This window comes from Ictalurus furcatus, chromosome 21, assembly GCF_023375685.1.
Source record: "Ictalurus furcatus strain D&B chromosome 21, Billie_1.0, whole genome shotgun sequence".
NCBI lineage: Eukaryota > Metazoa > Chordata > Actinopteri > Siluriformes > Ictaluridae > Ictalurus > Ictalurus furcatus.
Genome location: NC_071275.1, coordinates 478,042 through 494,131, shown reverse-complemented (window position 1 = coordinate 494,131; position 16,090 = coordinate 478,042). Strand labels below are relative to the sequence as shown.

General features: G+C 38.1%; 1 protein-coding gene across 2 annotated transcripts; it reads right to left on the bottom strand.

Moving 5' to 3' along the window:
• Window positions 1-636: 636 nt before the first annotated feature.
• Window positions 637-14,451, bottom strand: mon1bb (MON1 secretory trafficking family member Bb). Of its 2 annotated transcripts, none has more exons than XM_053653312.1 (5): window positions 14,378-14,451; window positions 13,293-13,919; window positions 12,086-12,878; window positions 10,800-10,947; window positions 637-5,595 (listed from the first exon to the last, which is right to left on the bottom strand). In XM_053653312.1, exons 2-5 carry the CDS (start codon window positions 13,876-13,878, stop codon window positions 5,428-5,430), a joined length of 1,695 nt encoding a protein of 564 aa, XP_053509287.1. In that variant the 5' UTR covers window positions 13,879-13,919; window positions 14,378-14,451; the 3' UTR covers window positions 637-5,427. The 2 variants fall into 2 exon arrangements, with proteins under 2 accessions (XP_053509287.1, XP_053509288.1); XM_053653313.1 differs by having other exon boundaries at window positions 14,298-14,423.
• Window positions 14,452-16,090: the final 1,639 nt, after the last annotated feature.

Sequence of the window (16,090 nt, the reverse complement as noted above, 5' to 3'; positions counted from 1 at the left end):
CAGATTATGCAGCAAGACAACAATCCAAAGCAGAGGATAGTAAGTCCTAGTCCTAGAAGTAAGTGAAAGACTGATCTCCAGTTATTGCTGCTAAAGGTGGCACAACCAGATTTTTAGTTTAAGGGGGCAATTAGTTTTTCAAATTGGTGATAGGTGTTGGATAACTTTTTATTTTTTGTTTCAATAATTATATATATATATCTTTTTTACACCATACATATTTTTTTTTCTTTCCAAAAAAGCCCTGATCTGTCGAGGCATGGACACCACAAGACCTCTCAAGGTCTTGTATCTGTTTTGCATATTCAAGTCCTGTAATTTGCCAGATGGGTCCTCCATGGATTGAACTTGTTTGTCCTTGATTGTACTGCAATCTGGGGAATTTGGAGGCCGAGTCAACACCTTGCACCCTTTGTCATGTTCCTCAAACCATCCCTGTACAATTTTTGCAGTGTGGCAGGGCGCATTATCCTGCTGAAAGAGGCCACTGCCTATAGAGAATGCCATTGCCACGAAGGGGTGAACTTTGTCTGCAACAGTGTTTAGCCAGGTGGTATATGCATTCTTATACTGCATGCTGGTTCACCATACCAGGCTACCGTCTTCCATTGCTCCGTGATCTTGATCTGATGCTCATGTGCCCATTGTATGCACTTTCTGCGGTGGACAAGGTTCAGCATGCACACTCTGATAGGTCTGCATCTTCACAGCCCCATATACAGCAAGTTGCGATGCACTGTGTTCTGACTCTTTTCTATAATAGCCAGCATTAACTTTTTTAGTAATTTGTGCTACAGTAGCCATTCTGTGGGATTGGAGCACATGGACTAACCTTTGCTCCCCATGCACATCAATGAGCCTTGGGCTCCCATGACCCTGTTGCCGGTTCACTGGTTGTCTTTCCTTGGACCACTTTTGGTAGGTAGTAACCACTGCATGCCAGAACACCCCAAAAAACCTGCCATTTTGGAAAATCTCTGATCCAGTCTCCTAGCCATCACAATTTGGCCCTTGTCAAAGTTGCTCAGATCCTTACGCTTGCCCATTTAGCCTGCTTCCAGTGCATCAACCTTGAGAACTGATTGTTCACTTGCTGTCTAATATATTCCACCCCTTGACAGGTGCCATTAATGAGATAATCAGTTATTCAAGTCAAATAGTAGTGGTTTTAATGTTATGGCTGATCCGTGTATATAATGTATACATATAAAATTCATTTGGATTGGTGAAAATATTTGCATGTAAACAACAAGTGGTGTTGAAATCAGGCTGCTAGGACACTTGGGCATTTCAAAGGTTGCATTTACACTGCAGGTCCTGATGCCCAATTCCGATTTGTTGACTATATCCGATTATTTATTTATTTATTTTTTATGATCCGTGTACATCTTTTAAAAGTGACCCATATCCGATATCTGCATTTACACTATACACTTCATGAAACAACCCAAGGTAAACATCTCCAGAAGTTTAGGCCAAAAGAAAGTAAAAACAGCAAAATTTGCAATGGACACAGATGAAAATATAATACAAATACAAGCCTGTAAAATCAACTCAATGTGCCAACTATGCCTGAAATTAATTTGTGAGAAGGGAAATAAATACACTGTTTGATATTTACTCAAAGTATTGTTCAAGAGAAAAACCACACAGCCCATGGAAACTGAACAAAGAAAGTACAAGTTAATTGTGATACACGGTGTCTTTACTACATGGTTTTGAGCAAATACCTTAAGTTGCAAATAAGAACAAAAGTTGATCATTTTATTTATTTTTAACAGTCAAATTGCTTTGTTTCGTGGCCCTGTGACCAAACAATGAAAAAACATGTAAATATCACTGAACTAGTGTCTAATTGAGTAGCACCTTCTTCTGTTTTTCTACAGAACAGACCGTGTATTTCCAAAAGAGAAGACAAAGAAACACAAATATAACTGTTTTTACATTCCAGTAATATGACGTGACAATGGAAAATTATACCATGACTTTTTATCACCACCACCACACACCAGCAAAGTCTAAGACCAGATTTTGTAGTAAAAATGTCATTTTTACACCATTTTTATAATGCACATGCGTAATGCGTATTTTTAATCTAGCGCGTTTCTTGTTGTTTGGAAGAACAACTGTCTGCTAATAAATCACTCAAATTGCTTTAATAATAATATAGTTTTCTTCTGTCCTCCTTCAAGTTATTTTATTTGGATAGAAGGACAGAAACAAGCTGGTTAATGTACATGTGCAGTATACATGCACTGAGCAACCTCATAATTTGGCTAAAACTTATTAAAAAATTTCTTTAAATCTGATTTTCATAGTATTTTGCCTACAAATCTAATATCAAATTCTTGCATTGATGTCCAAAATAAGTATAATAGTCATGTTTGTTTGCATGTAGACTCACTCAGTCATATCATACCCATTTTAGTTAGACGAAATAAAAGCTTGCTCTGAAGAAATAAACTTTGTAAATTGTAAATAATGCCTTTAAGGGCGGGCGTACGCAATGAGACGACACCACAGTCACATCCACCACTACAACGTCGCCACCACTAAGCTTCTGACAACTCTTTCAATCTTTACTTTAAAAAGCACTACAGTTGGAGAATACTATAAATTGATAAACCTACAAGTTGCAAAGTTTGAGTTGGAATAGTTTGTAAGAGTGCGAGTATAAACACAATGAGGCTGTAGTAGATAAGTTTCCTGTTCGGCAAGATGATGTTTAATGTCCAATGTCTTTCTTCTTCTGTGGTTTTCCTTGCCTCCTGATTGGTCATTTCAGGTAGATTGTTCAACCTCACAAACACCACAGTAATTCAAGCTGAGAGCGCCCAAACCTTTTGACCTTTTGAAAAGGTCATAAACTGCTTGTGTGCAGCTCAGCTCTGCTTGTAATACCGCTCACATGAGCACCAATAACTTCCACACGATTTATCCCGACAAGATAGAATGCAGTCAGGAGCTCACACAACAGGCAAAAATCGCACCATGTACGCCCGCCCTTACCTGTATGCTTAAGCTACAGCACCATCTACAGAACTGAGATTTTAATCTGTTGACACCAACAAGACTCTTTCTGTCTTGGAAACCTGGTTGAAAAAAAATCTAACAAAAAACAGGTCAATTCCAGGGTAATGCATTAAATGTTGGCCACTAGACTTGTGCTATATTGATATTTGATCTTGATTTTCATTTTATAGTATCATAACATGTTAATCTTCCAGAACCATTAGCCTGAAAACACAGGAAAACAAGTATTTCCACACTTTCCAGTTTAAAACAGTAGGGGAGGCAGCTGTGAAGTTTGGAGCTGTGGCAAATGCAAAAGTTCAGCTGGATGGTGGATTTATAAGTGATTCTGCAGTAATGCACAGTAAACAGTTTTATTTTATTTTATTTTATTTAAAAAAAAAACACAACGATGTAATCCTTTTAGAAATCAGTTGTCTAGTGTCCACATGGCCAATATTTTCTATTTATGCAGCACAATGTTGAGCAGGAGAGCGCCAGTCAAAAAGAAATAACAAAACAGTGCATTTATTCACTTTCTAATCATCATAACCATTAACATTATTTGTAATGTGTTAGATCTGACACTTTCTTTAAGGCCTATTTAATCTCTTTTTATTCCTACACGAAATGTCAGCTGGCAGATGTGACAATATACCTAATATAATCTGAGATAAACATCACTGGATATAATGTAATATCATGCAGGGACAATAATATTGTTATTCGTTGATACTGCACAAGCCTAGTGGCCACTCTTGGTGTCCCTTTAAAAATAAACTCTCAACTGTCAAACAGCTCAATTTTATAGAACACTGACATGAAAAAGGTTTGAGAGTAAAAATATAGTTTGGGCAAACTTTGAATCACACACTGCCACTATTTAATTATTCATATTAAATTAATGTTAGTCTGGAGAGAGAGAACACACTTTTCCTTCTAATAAAGGAATATCAGCATTTGAAATGGTGAATACATGGAGCCTAATGTCTGAATTATTTGATGCAAGGATGCGAATGATTAATCAATGATCAAGTAATTGTCGTTAATTATTGAATTGATAAAACTTATCGACGGTCGATTAAGCAAGGTCATCATTAGAGTGTGTAGTTTTGAGATGCGTGGCCGCTCATGCACAAAACACACGCAGCAGACACATGAGGAAAAATGAAGGTGAGCACGCAGTAGTTACGTTTGGGATCATTTTAGTTTAAATGGTGATAATGTTAATTGCAAACATTGTGATTGTGTTTTAAAATTCAGGATGCAAATTTACACAAATTCCCATGATCGGTCGCCATTTAAATTAATGATCAATTAATCTATTAATTGTTAATCTTAATACCGAAAGATGCATCTACTACAATGGCATAGCCACCGCTGTGAGAGGGTGTGAAAATCCCACTCAAAACGCCAGTTTCCTCACCCAAATGAAAAGGTTTTTATTCTAAATAATAGGCTAATAGGACTGTAAAATGAATCGATGTGATTATGATCATTTGATAAAATGACATTTAATAAATCAAATATAATGACTATAATATGCGATGTGTCACTAACGCAGTCTCAGATGTGCACTCTGGCAACAGAGCCTAATCATATTGCGTGCATCCATGTAAGTATAAAGGTTGTTTTGTTATTATAAGTGCTATTTTCTTCCCAAATGTGCATAGGATATTATGGGGAAAAAAGTGTACTTTTACTCATGAATGTCAATAACGTGTTACAAGCCTACACCATTTATTTATTACTGAATTTCATTCAACAACATTCCTTCAAGAATGGATTCTGAAATGGATTAGCATATCATCTAACGAGTACGTTTAGCTTCTGAACATGTAATATATAAATAATGAAATGTTATCTATGTGAGGTATGCAAGTCTCAACTTCAAGCAGGACCGCCGAAATAATTAATAAATGGTGTAGGCATGTAACATGTTATGGACATTCGTGAGTAAAAGTATGCTTTTTCGTATTCTCAGAATGTTCTGTAATATGCATTGGCTGGTGTTTTGAGTGGGATTTTCACACCCTGTCATGCTATATGCCACTGCAGTATGCACATCTTGCGGTATTAAGGTTAACGAATAATTAATTAATTTAAATGACGATCGATCATGGGAATTTGTGTAAACTGACATCCCTAATTTGACACATGATAATTTTTGTACAAAATCAATAAATCAAGCACCTACTTCATTCCATCATCCAAAGACATGTTAAGTTAGGACTGTAATATTCCAAACATTACTATTAATAACAAAAATAATAAAGTGAGGAGTTCTCCAATGCTGCTGAGGTATTGGGAAGAATTTAGTGCTCAGCATGATCCATATCCATCTGAAACAGAGTGCTGAGTGTCAGTTCCGACACAGAGAACGTTGTTCTTAGCAGAACCAGCTGAGCACCACTTTTAGCTTTTGCTTGCATTGGGTGTAGTTGAGTACTTCGGGGGATATCGTATAAAGAGACGGTCCTCCTCCTTCTTCACCCACCGCAGCAATTTCGTAATAGCATTGATGGCATAGGACTTTGTTACAAGAGGGCTAAAGCAAGTATACAGCTCAAATTTGGTTGTAACCTGCAATGAAAAAATTAAACCACTCGCTCAATCACTATACATTAACCAATGCAACACATTAATTTCAATAACTTATTGTTCACTTGCTGCCTAATATATCCCACACCTTGACAGGTGTCACTGTAAAGGATAATGTTATTCACTTCACCTGTCAGCGTTTTAATGTTATGGCTGGACAGTGTATAATATTCTATTGTTTTTGCTATACACTAAAGACATTTGGACTTGAATAAGCTATGAATAAGAGCAGCTAAATTAGAATTTTAGCTTTCATTTCCCTATATTTACATCTGTGTGTTAATCAACTTGGAACATGACACCCTTGATTTGAACCAGTCATTTTTTTAAGTGATAAAAAAAATACTGGAACACGTGACTGACTGGTATTTCTTGTTGCCCAGGTATGCACGGTTTAAACAGTTAAAAGCTCTGAGCCCTGGGTTTTGCCTGTGAAAACAAAAGGTTTTGCCTTGTTGTTAAAAAGGATAAACAAACATGAAGACCATAGAGCTGCCTATGGGAGAAAAGCAATCCATTTTGTAGCAGAGGCAATAAGGAAAATCAGAAAATCGATCAGAACCATTGCATAAAGCGTTGGGCATAGACAATACAACAATTTTAATGTCTGCAAAAAAGAAAGGTTATATTAACAACCAGACATCGAACATCAGATATCGAATGTATACACAGTTGTGTCCAAAGGTTTGTATACCCCTTGCAGAATCTGCTTAATACCGTTAACAAAATAAGACTGATCATAAAAATCCCATGTTTTTTTTTTAGTTCTGTCCTGAATAATCTATTTGACATAACAGATGTTTACATAAAGTCCACAAGACAAGATAATAGCTGAATTTTTTTATAAAAATTACCTCATTCAAAAGTTTACATACCCTTGATTATTAATACTGTGTGGTGTTACCTGGATGATCCACGACTGTGTTTATATTTTGTGATAGTTGTTCATGAGTCCCTTGTTTGTCCTGAGCAGTTAAACTGTCCACTGTTCTTCAGAAAAATCCTCCAGGTCCTGCACATTCTTTACTTTTCCAGCATATTCTGCATATTTGAACCCTTTCCATCAGTGTCTATATGATGTTGAGATCCATCCTTTCACACTGAGGACGACTGAGGGACTCGTACACGACTATTACATAAGGTACAAATATTCACTGACGCGCAAGAATCTAACACAATACATTAAGAGCCAGGGGGGTGTAAACTTTTAAACAGGATGATCGGTGTAAATTGTTAGTATTTTGTCTTCTGGGAGACATGTACTGTCCTATTTAGTGTCTGAAGGGCAGTACCAAATGGAGAAGAAAAAAAAAGCAAAAGATGCTGGAAAAGTAAAGAATGTGCAGGATTTGGAGGATTTTTCTGAAGAACATTGGGCCGTTTAACTGCTCAGGACAAACAAGGGACTCAAACAATTATCACAAAACATAAAAACAGTCACTAATCATCCAGGTAACGACACACAGTATTAAGAAGCAAGGGTATGTAAACTTTTGAACGGGGTAATATTTATAAATTCAGCCATTATCTTGTCTTGTGGACTATATGTAAACATCTTATGTGAAATAGCTTATTCAGGACAGGACTAAATAAAAAAAACAAGGGATTTTTATGATCAATCTTATTTTGTTAACAGCATTAAGATTTAGCAGATTCTGCAAGGGGTATACAAACTTTTGGGCACAACTCTATCTATCTATCTACCTATCTAGATAGATAGATAGATAGATAGATAGATAAAGGGAGAGAGCAGGGATGCTAATGATTAATCAAAGATCGATTAATTGTTGTTAATAATTTAATCAATATAACTTAAATGGTTGATTAAGCAAGGTCATCATCAGAGTGTGTAGTTTTGAGGTGCATACCAGCTCATGCACAAAACACGTGCAGCAGACACATGAGGAAAAATGAAGTGAGCATACAGTAGTTATGTTTGGGATCATTTTAGTTTAAATGCCGATAAGGTTAGTTGCAAACACTGTGATTGTGTTTTAAAATACAATACAACGAGGACCATGATGTACCAATTGAGAATCAAAAGGTGCATCCAGCAGCCTCCGTGACAGGATATGAATCTACACAACCAACAATAACCTCTGTTTCAATCAGGGAAAAAACAGGAGCTCAAAAGGCAGAAGGAATAACTGTACGACTGTGTAAAATGATTGCAAATTATTGTAAATGCCTATCAGAGTAATTGATGGTGATGGTTTTCAAGAGTTGATCAATTTCCTTCAGCCGGACTACATCATTCCGTCAAGAATGGATTCTGAAATGGATTAGCATATCATCTAACTGGTACGTTTAGCTTCTGAACATGTAATATATAAATAATTAAACGTTATCTATGTGAGGTATGCAAGTCTCAACTTCAAGCAGGACCACCGAAATAATTAATAAATGGTGTAGGCATGTAACACGTTATGGACATTCATAAGTAAAAGTATGCTTTTTTGTATTCTCCAAATGTTCTGTAATATGCACAATAACCTATGCACATTTGGGAAGAAAATAGGGTATATGACGAACATCACATTACCAAACCGGAAAACCACATCCACTTGCAGGGTAATCTGCTATCCCAAAGGCTAAACTAGCTAGTTCGCACTATTGTTATTGTTAGTATTTTTTGCGCTTTATTTTATTTTAAATTTTCATATCTGAATGTTAGTGAGAAGAAAATGTCTTTGTCAAAACCGATAAAGTACCAGAAGCTGGAAAATCCTAACAATGATTTCTGCTGTGTATCTCAATGTGCAATGTCAGGGAAGTTGAATTCCACTGTAAATAAATTCCACAATAAATACAATAACAGAATTTGTTAATACTGTGTGTAATAGAGGAATTTTTATTTTTGGGAGGCCTGATATTAATAACATGGAATAATAGGTGGCACTCAAGAATACCCCACTATACCCCAGTGACCTCACTATCCTCGTCTTTTAACAAGTAGACAAACAACAACAATGAACTTGGAACAACTGTGCATGCATTTACCAAGCGCCTCAAGATAATAAAAGGATTTGCTCATGATCACAGATTCCAACTCTGAAAGGCTTGATTAAAAACTGTCCATGAACTGGAACAGATGGAGAACTATAATGGAACACCCAAACCATCCCTAATGTTACTCTCAGGCTGTGTGGCTTCTCACTTTTCCTCAGAGACCTGTGACAGGCTGCCCTGATGCTGACGGCATCCATAGATAAGACTAGGGTGTTTATATTTGAGTTAGCTAGCTAGTGACATATTGTACAGCATTTCCGTTTGCGACTACTACCGACTTTATAGTCACATATGTATGAGGAAGCATATAGCTTAAATCCATTATCCATTTTGGTGGCAGGAGTTTTACATGTCAACTTGCATATGCGATGGACATCAGTTATGCTCATCATCTGTAATTCCTGAGGGCATCTTGAGTAAAACAGCGCCATGTCAGTATTGCACGTACAGATTCGGAAGCGATACAACCTGTTTTACAGAATACGGAACTTTGTTGCGCATAACCCCCATAACACTTATAATAACAAAACAATCTATTTGCTCACATGGACGCACGCAATATGAATAGGCTCACATGCACTCTGTTGCCAGAGTGCACATCCGAGATGGCATTAGTGACACACTGTATATTATAGTCATTTTATCAAATGATCATAATCACATCGATTCATTTTACAGTCCTACTAGCCTATTATTTAGAGTAAAAAAATCCTTTTCATTTGGGTGAGAAATCTGGCGTTTTGAGTAGGATTTTCACACTCTGTCATGCCGGTGGCTATATGCCACTGCAGAAGCAGTGCGGTATTAATATCTTGTGGTATTAAGGTAAACAATTAATCGATTAATTGTTCATTTCAATGGCGACCGATCATGGGAATTTGTATAAATTGACATCCCTGAGAGAGAGAGAGAGAGAGAGAGAATATCAACTATTAATTTTGTAGCTGTTTGCATCTCTTGCAGTAAATAATATATATAAAAAAAATCATTTGGTGCCCCCCATTGGCACTTGCCCAAACCCATATATGGATAATTGGCCTTGGGTGACGGTATTACAATCAAACAAGACTTTGAGAGCAGAAATATAGAGGCCATACCACAAGATGAAAATCACTCATCAGCAGTAAGAATTGAAAGGAAATAAAAGAAACCGAGGTGAGCCACAAAAGTTCTGGACCCAAGATTAAACTCCACTCATGTGTGGAGAAAGAAAGGATCTGCTCATCGGCTTGGGCTTGCATGGCCTTCTGGAATGGGCTCACTAATATTTATTGATTATGTAACTCATGATGGTAGCAGAAGAATTAACTCAGAAGTCTTCAGAAACATTCTGTCTACCAATTTACAGAGAAATGCATCAAATCTAATTGGGAGGAACTCCATCATGCAGCAAGACAATGATCTAAAACACACCACGAACACAACAAAGGACTTCATCAGGGGGAAAAAGCGGAAGGTTTTACACTGGCCAAGTCAGTCGCCTTAACCCAATTGAGCATGCATTTCACCTCCAGATGCAGAGACTGAAGAGAGAAACCCCCCCCCCCCCAAAACAACCAACAACTGAAAGAAGCTGCAGTATAAGCCTGGAAAAGCATCACAAATGAAGAATGCAACAGTTTAGTGATGTCAGTGGGTTGCTTGCTTGATGCAGTTATTGCAAGAAAGGGATATCCAACCAAATATTAAGTGTTATATATTTTAAGACGTCTGTTCAAATACTTTTGCTCACCTAAAAATCAGGTGGTCTGCCACCAAAGGTGCCACATTTTAAGTTGTAACACATCTAGATGTACATATCAGGAAATTAAGGCTGAAATTCACATATTTATCTTTTGATCTCAAAACCAAATGTCTTCAGTGTACAACAAAAACAAGAATTGGCCTTGCTGTTACAATACTTTTGGAGGGGAATATGTATAATGACCAGCTTTCAGGTATTTTTGATGAGGTCTGATCTTCCAAGCAACTACGCCTCCCACCGGCTGTTTCTGATTCAACCAAAACTGGCTTATTTATTGATTGATTGACTGACTGATTGGTTGATTGATGGATCGAGGAAAGGGCTAAACAACAACTGGATTACATGGGACTGCATAAAAGCAACCAGACAAGACCAATATGTTGTAGTAATATGTTGACTCAGGTAATTGTTAATAATAACAGTGAGTCCATACCCAGGCCAGCAGGGTCTCTCGCGCCGCCACATGGTATATGAGTTTAAGAGGGCGTGCAGTGTTGTGTATGCGGCCATGCACATCTCTGTAAAGGTCCAGCAGCCTCATCTTCTCCTCCTCACTGTCATAAGGAGCTTCCATCTCTGGGCTAAGAGCCACAAGCAGACAGAAATGTAATCCAAGTGCACAGGACACACTTGGCAATCAGATCTACAGGCATTAGCATTAGAAAATGTGTGCAGTTTTCAGTTCAACCACCAAAAGGCATAGTATAGCCTGCTTAAAGCTCTCAATAATGTCACTGTGGACAATAACCACAGAAATGTACAAATTAAAAAGTGATGTGCCTTTCATTTTTGTACAGTTTAACTGTATAATTCATGTGATTATGGCTAGGCACACTGAAGTGGACCAGAACACATTTCAACGCTGTTCAAAGGTCGGATAAAAAAATCCTCTTTAGGAATTTCTGGAATATATAATCCCAAGAGCAGGATAGTGTTGCAGAAGCACATAAGAGAAAATAAATTACAAATACACTATGGCCAAACTTGTGGACACCTGACTATCAGACCCATGTGGGCCTTCCCCAGACTGTTTCCACAATTGTAAAGGATGTCCTTGTGTGCTGTAGTATCACAATTTCCCTGCACTGGAACTAAGGGGTCTAAACATGTTCCAGTATGACAGCACCCCTGTGCACAAACAGAGGCCCATGATTTGCCAAGGCTGGTGTGGAAAAACCTGAGTGGTCTGCACAGACCCCTGACCTCAACCCCAACAAACACCTTTTTGGATGAACTGGAACACTTACTGTGCCCCAGGCCTCCTCGCCTAACATCAGTGTCAGACTTCACTAATGCTCTTGTGGCTAAAATGGCAAATCCCCACAGCCACGCTCCAAAATTTAGTGGAAAGGCTTCGCAGAAGAGTGGAAGGTTACTATAACAGCAAAGGAGGACTAAATCGGAAATTGAATATTCAAAAAGCACATATGGGTGTTATGATCAGGTATCCACAAACTTATTGGCATATACTGTATTTCACATGACTGCATCAGTAAGTGCCACACTTCTAATGGCAACAAAAACACTGAAAAATAGTTAATGAGAGAAGTATGGTCAGCTCAAATTACTGAAAAGATTCTGATTAATTCTGATATAGTCAAGCTTGTTTTATACATTATTCATTGACATAAGTAAACCAGACTCTATGCTTAGCTAAATGTGTCTGCAGAAGAGACTGAAAATGAATAGGTAGTGTTTTTTTATTTCAGTTGAGTTTACCTGGTGAACTGGGTTAGCTGATGGTGGTTGTCTGGAACATCAAAAGGCTTGTACATAAAGTGCCGGAGATCAGACACTCCCACCTGACTAACGCTGTAGGACTGAGCTTTGGCAATGGAGGTCAGAGCATTTTGAGCCTGCATGGCTTCCTCAATCTTCCTCTTGCACTCTGCCACTGCATAAAATGCCTCATTGTCTGTGGACAGCAGCAGCAGGCACACAGTGCACTCAGGGGGGTCAAGATAGGATATGTAGGCGTAAAAATAACAGTCAGGGTTAAAGCTGGGGAGGCAGATTGGGGTCCAGATCTCACCAGCCTGGAATGCAGAGGAGGCACCGATAAGGTTGAGCAGTAGGTGAAGATCAGCAGGGTCCAGCTTGGCATCCTCAATCACCATCCTCTCCTGTGCAATGGTGAGCAGCTGGTTCTTTGCAATGAGTATAGAGAAGACTAGGTTGGGAGTGATGGCTTTCTGAAGTATCTGGCTAAGAGAGTCCCTGAATGAAGAGGCAATAGGTAGACAGTGCACGGCTGAAAGCAAGAAACTAGGGTCAAAGTCAACCAGGTTTAGTAAACCATCTAGGATTTTCTCTGAGCCAGCCAGCAAGCGGCGCAAGTCGTAGTTCTTCTTGTGCTCAAAAATGCGAGTGATGCTGGCTTGGGTAAGCATGCTCACAATCTGGTTATAGACATAAAGCAGTTCATTGCGTAGCTGCTGCTCGGACTGATGGGTGCTAGAGACAGAGACAAGCACCAGAGGCCCCTGCTGCATGAAGACCACTGTATGCTCATCTATAGCACAAGAATGTCGGATAGAAGGGTTAAAAACAGCAATGAACAGTTATGGAACAGCAACATTTAAAATAAAATCACCTGCTGTCCCACACAATATGATGCAAAGGCAAAGATTTGACATATGATACCACGTAATCTGCTATGATACAATATGATGTGATTTGATGTAGTAGTCCGTGTTCAATATGTGATCAACTTTGTTCAGAATCTGGGGAAGGCCTATTGTTAATTTACAAATGATAATGATGTAGAAAAGGACTACCTTAAGTAACAGTGTTACTGTACATGCAAATCATCTTGCTAGCCCATTCAATTATTTACCCAATAAGTTATAAATATTGTTTACATACCAGTTCTCTTTTTATAATAATTAATCTATGATTAATTTCACTCTGTGTAGAAAGTCAATACCTGAATAGACAGAACGAATGACATTGTCCCCGCTCTGAATGAAGGACACCAGAGCCATCATGACCCCCATGGTGGAGGAGAGGGCTTCCTCACTGCCGTAGCGGGAGTAGATGGGCTTCCCGGCCTCGCTCAGAACAAATACATGCTTCCGGTGCTGTCTCCAGCTCTCTGCAGTCACATCCTCGTCCCAGTGAGAGGAAGCCTCTAGGGGAGTTTCTGAGAGAGGGGACGAAATTCTCTTTGTGCACACACCCTGCTCTTCCAGCGTTCCTCGAGCTAACATGGCTACAACAAATTCACCAGAGTCTTCATGGCCATTGTCCTCTGACGCGTTAACAGTTTCTGACGCATCAAACACAACAGCGTCTTCTTTTTGAATGTCCACAGGAAGATGTTTTGGGTTTAAATTGTCTTCTGAGGGAAGGTCTAGAAGCTTTCTCTCTTTGCCTCTTTCAATTCTTGGGAGAGTGACGAGATCTTCCACCTCTGTAATACTGTCTAGATCATTTTCAGACTGCATTTCATTTTCATCACTCTGATGTAAAGATGTGATAACAGGTGAGTCCATCGTCTCCATCTCATTCATATTCACTAGAATCCCCCTTATTCATGTCAACATAACATGTACTGAGGAAACGAAGGAGAAATATTTCTTAGCAAATGCTTTTAAATTCAGAATCTAGTAAAGCTGGCAAGGAAAAAAATCTGAGTTAAGAATGGCAATCTACATGCACCTTCAGTGACAGTTAATCTATATACATCCTACTGACAGGTATATAAGTGACAAACGAGATCTATAGTAGATATAGAATACTGAAATACAGAAAACATCTCATCCAGTGTACAAACCACTGTTAACTTTTATCTCATTGATTAAAATTAAGAGCAACAGATTCTCTCCACACCTTCACAGGCTAACAAGTTAGCTATCTAGCTAACGTACCTCATACCTAACACAGAGACTTTTTTTTAAACCTCACATGTAAATTAGTTTAGTCAACTTACTGTCTAGGAAAGCCATCTTTAGGGTAAAAGGTATCAGGATCGCATTCTAAACAAAATAATGGTTTATGAAGAAGCTGTACCGGCGACGTTTCTGTTGACGCGTTGCTCCTGTCCTCTTTCTCTGCGATTTCCGCTGCGCATGCGCACAACTTACTCTACCGCATGATGGGTGTGTTTCATTTCTTAACACATGATAACAGAATTGTTAAATAATGCTCATAATTCATGATTACTGACCGCAGTGTCAGAAGATGTGTAATTATTTATTATTTATTATTATTGTAAATTCCGGTAAATTGGGACAGTAACAGTGGAACTGCTTGAAAGAAATAAAACGACTCAATTCATGTGACATCGTATAAGGGGGTGTGGCCATCATTAAACAGGAGCAGCCCGAAGACCTCCAAGTGGGAGGTCCTTACCGCCAAGTGGGAGGTACTTATGCCGCAAGTAGGCGGGGTTTCAGAAATGAGAAGAATTTAGGGGAAAATACAGAAGTGATGGCAAGTATGCGGAAGTCCCCAATCTCTCTGAGGTGTGCGGTGATAAATGATTACAGGAAGTAGCGACACTAGTGGAAAACAACATTTAAAACTAAATATTAACAATTGTTCTTGTAGTTTAATTTAATTTCTTATAGCTTTGTCGTTATTGTATGCATGTCCAGTGCCATTCTATTTGAAGATTGAAGTTGATATAATAGTTGTCTAATATTAAATATTAATTTTAAAATTCAACAGTATCAAAAGATGAAAACAAACCTAAAGCGAGATATAACTGCACTCAGTGAGGTGAATGTAAAACAACATTATAACGAACAATGTTTTATTGCTCAATGATTTTGTTTGTAGGAGAACTATTCTTTAACAACAAAATCTACTACAATATACGTACAAGTTACAAGAAATAAAAACTAAATTTTACATATATTTACAGTCCATAGTGATAGAAGGTGTCATGCATTTTCTCTGCATAGGGTATACAATGACATTACTCATTAGCACAGTTGGACTGCATGTATGACAAACTGAAAAATCCTGGGTAGAATGCCCTGGAGCTTGCCTCGTCTTCCCTTACCAGCATATCCTGGGGGATACACAAAATGCATATTATAAAACGGATTAAAAAAAATTCATTTAACAAATAAAACACACTTCCTTTTGTTGATTCTACATAATCAATATGTATGTGTTAATATTTAAAATTTAAAAACTGCAAGTTGATCCGTTTAACTCCGTCAAGCCGCCGTATTGCCCATGGGGAAAAAACCCCGACAGCTTAATTTACATGACAGACACTACAGTAACCAAAGTCTTCTGGAGGTTTGTACAGTCCACTTGAAGCTAAAGTCCCACCCATTTGGAGCTGGCTCTGATTATAATCAGAGCCAGCTCCAAATGGGTGGGACTTTAGCTTCAAGTGGACTGTACAAACCTCCAGAAGACTTTGGTCTACCTCTACCTTTACCTTTACCTAAGACTTTTAGGTCTACCTATCTCAAAAACTGTGAGGTAAAAAAAAAATGACATGATTTGGCTAGATTTTTTTTAACGTTCTAAAATGATCATGCATAATATATTACACATATTTATTATGCATATAAGATGTACTACTGTGACAAAGTAAACATAAAGTTAATCCAAATCATTTACAGACGTTTAGAATTGAATCATTTTCAAGATAGTGGAGCGAGGCAAAAGGATATCATGGATGCCTGAAACCCACAAGTATGTGATCGATCATTGATAGATTTTATATGCATTATATGTTTCTTCATGAAGCATCTTAATAAT

Coding starts and splice junctions, on each gene's coding strand:
- mon1bb (XM_053653312.1), bottom strand. CDS start 13,878: ATGAATGAGATGGAGACGATGGACTCACCTGTTATCACATCTTTACAT. Junction 10,948..12,085: donor CAGCTAACCCAGTTCACCAG/GTAAACTCAACT, acceptor TGTGGCTCTTAG/CCCAGAGATGGAAGCTCCTT. Junction 5,596..10,799: donor GAGAGACCCTGCTGGCCTGG/GTATGGACTCAC, acceptor TTTTCATTGCAG/GTTACAACCAAATTTGAGCT.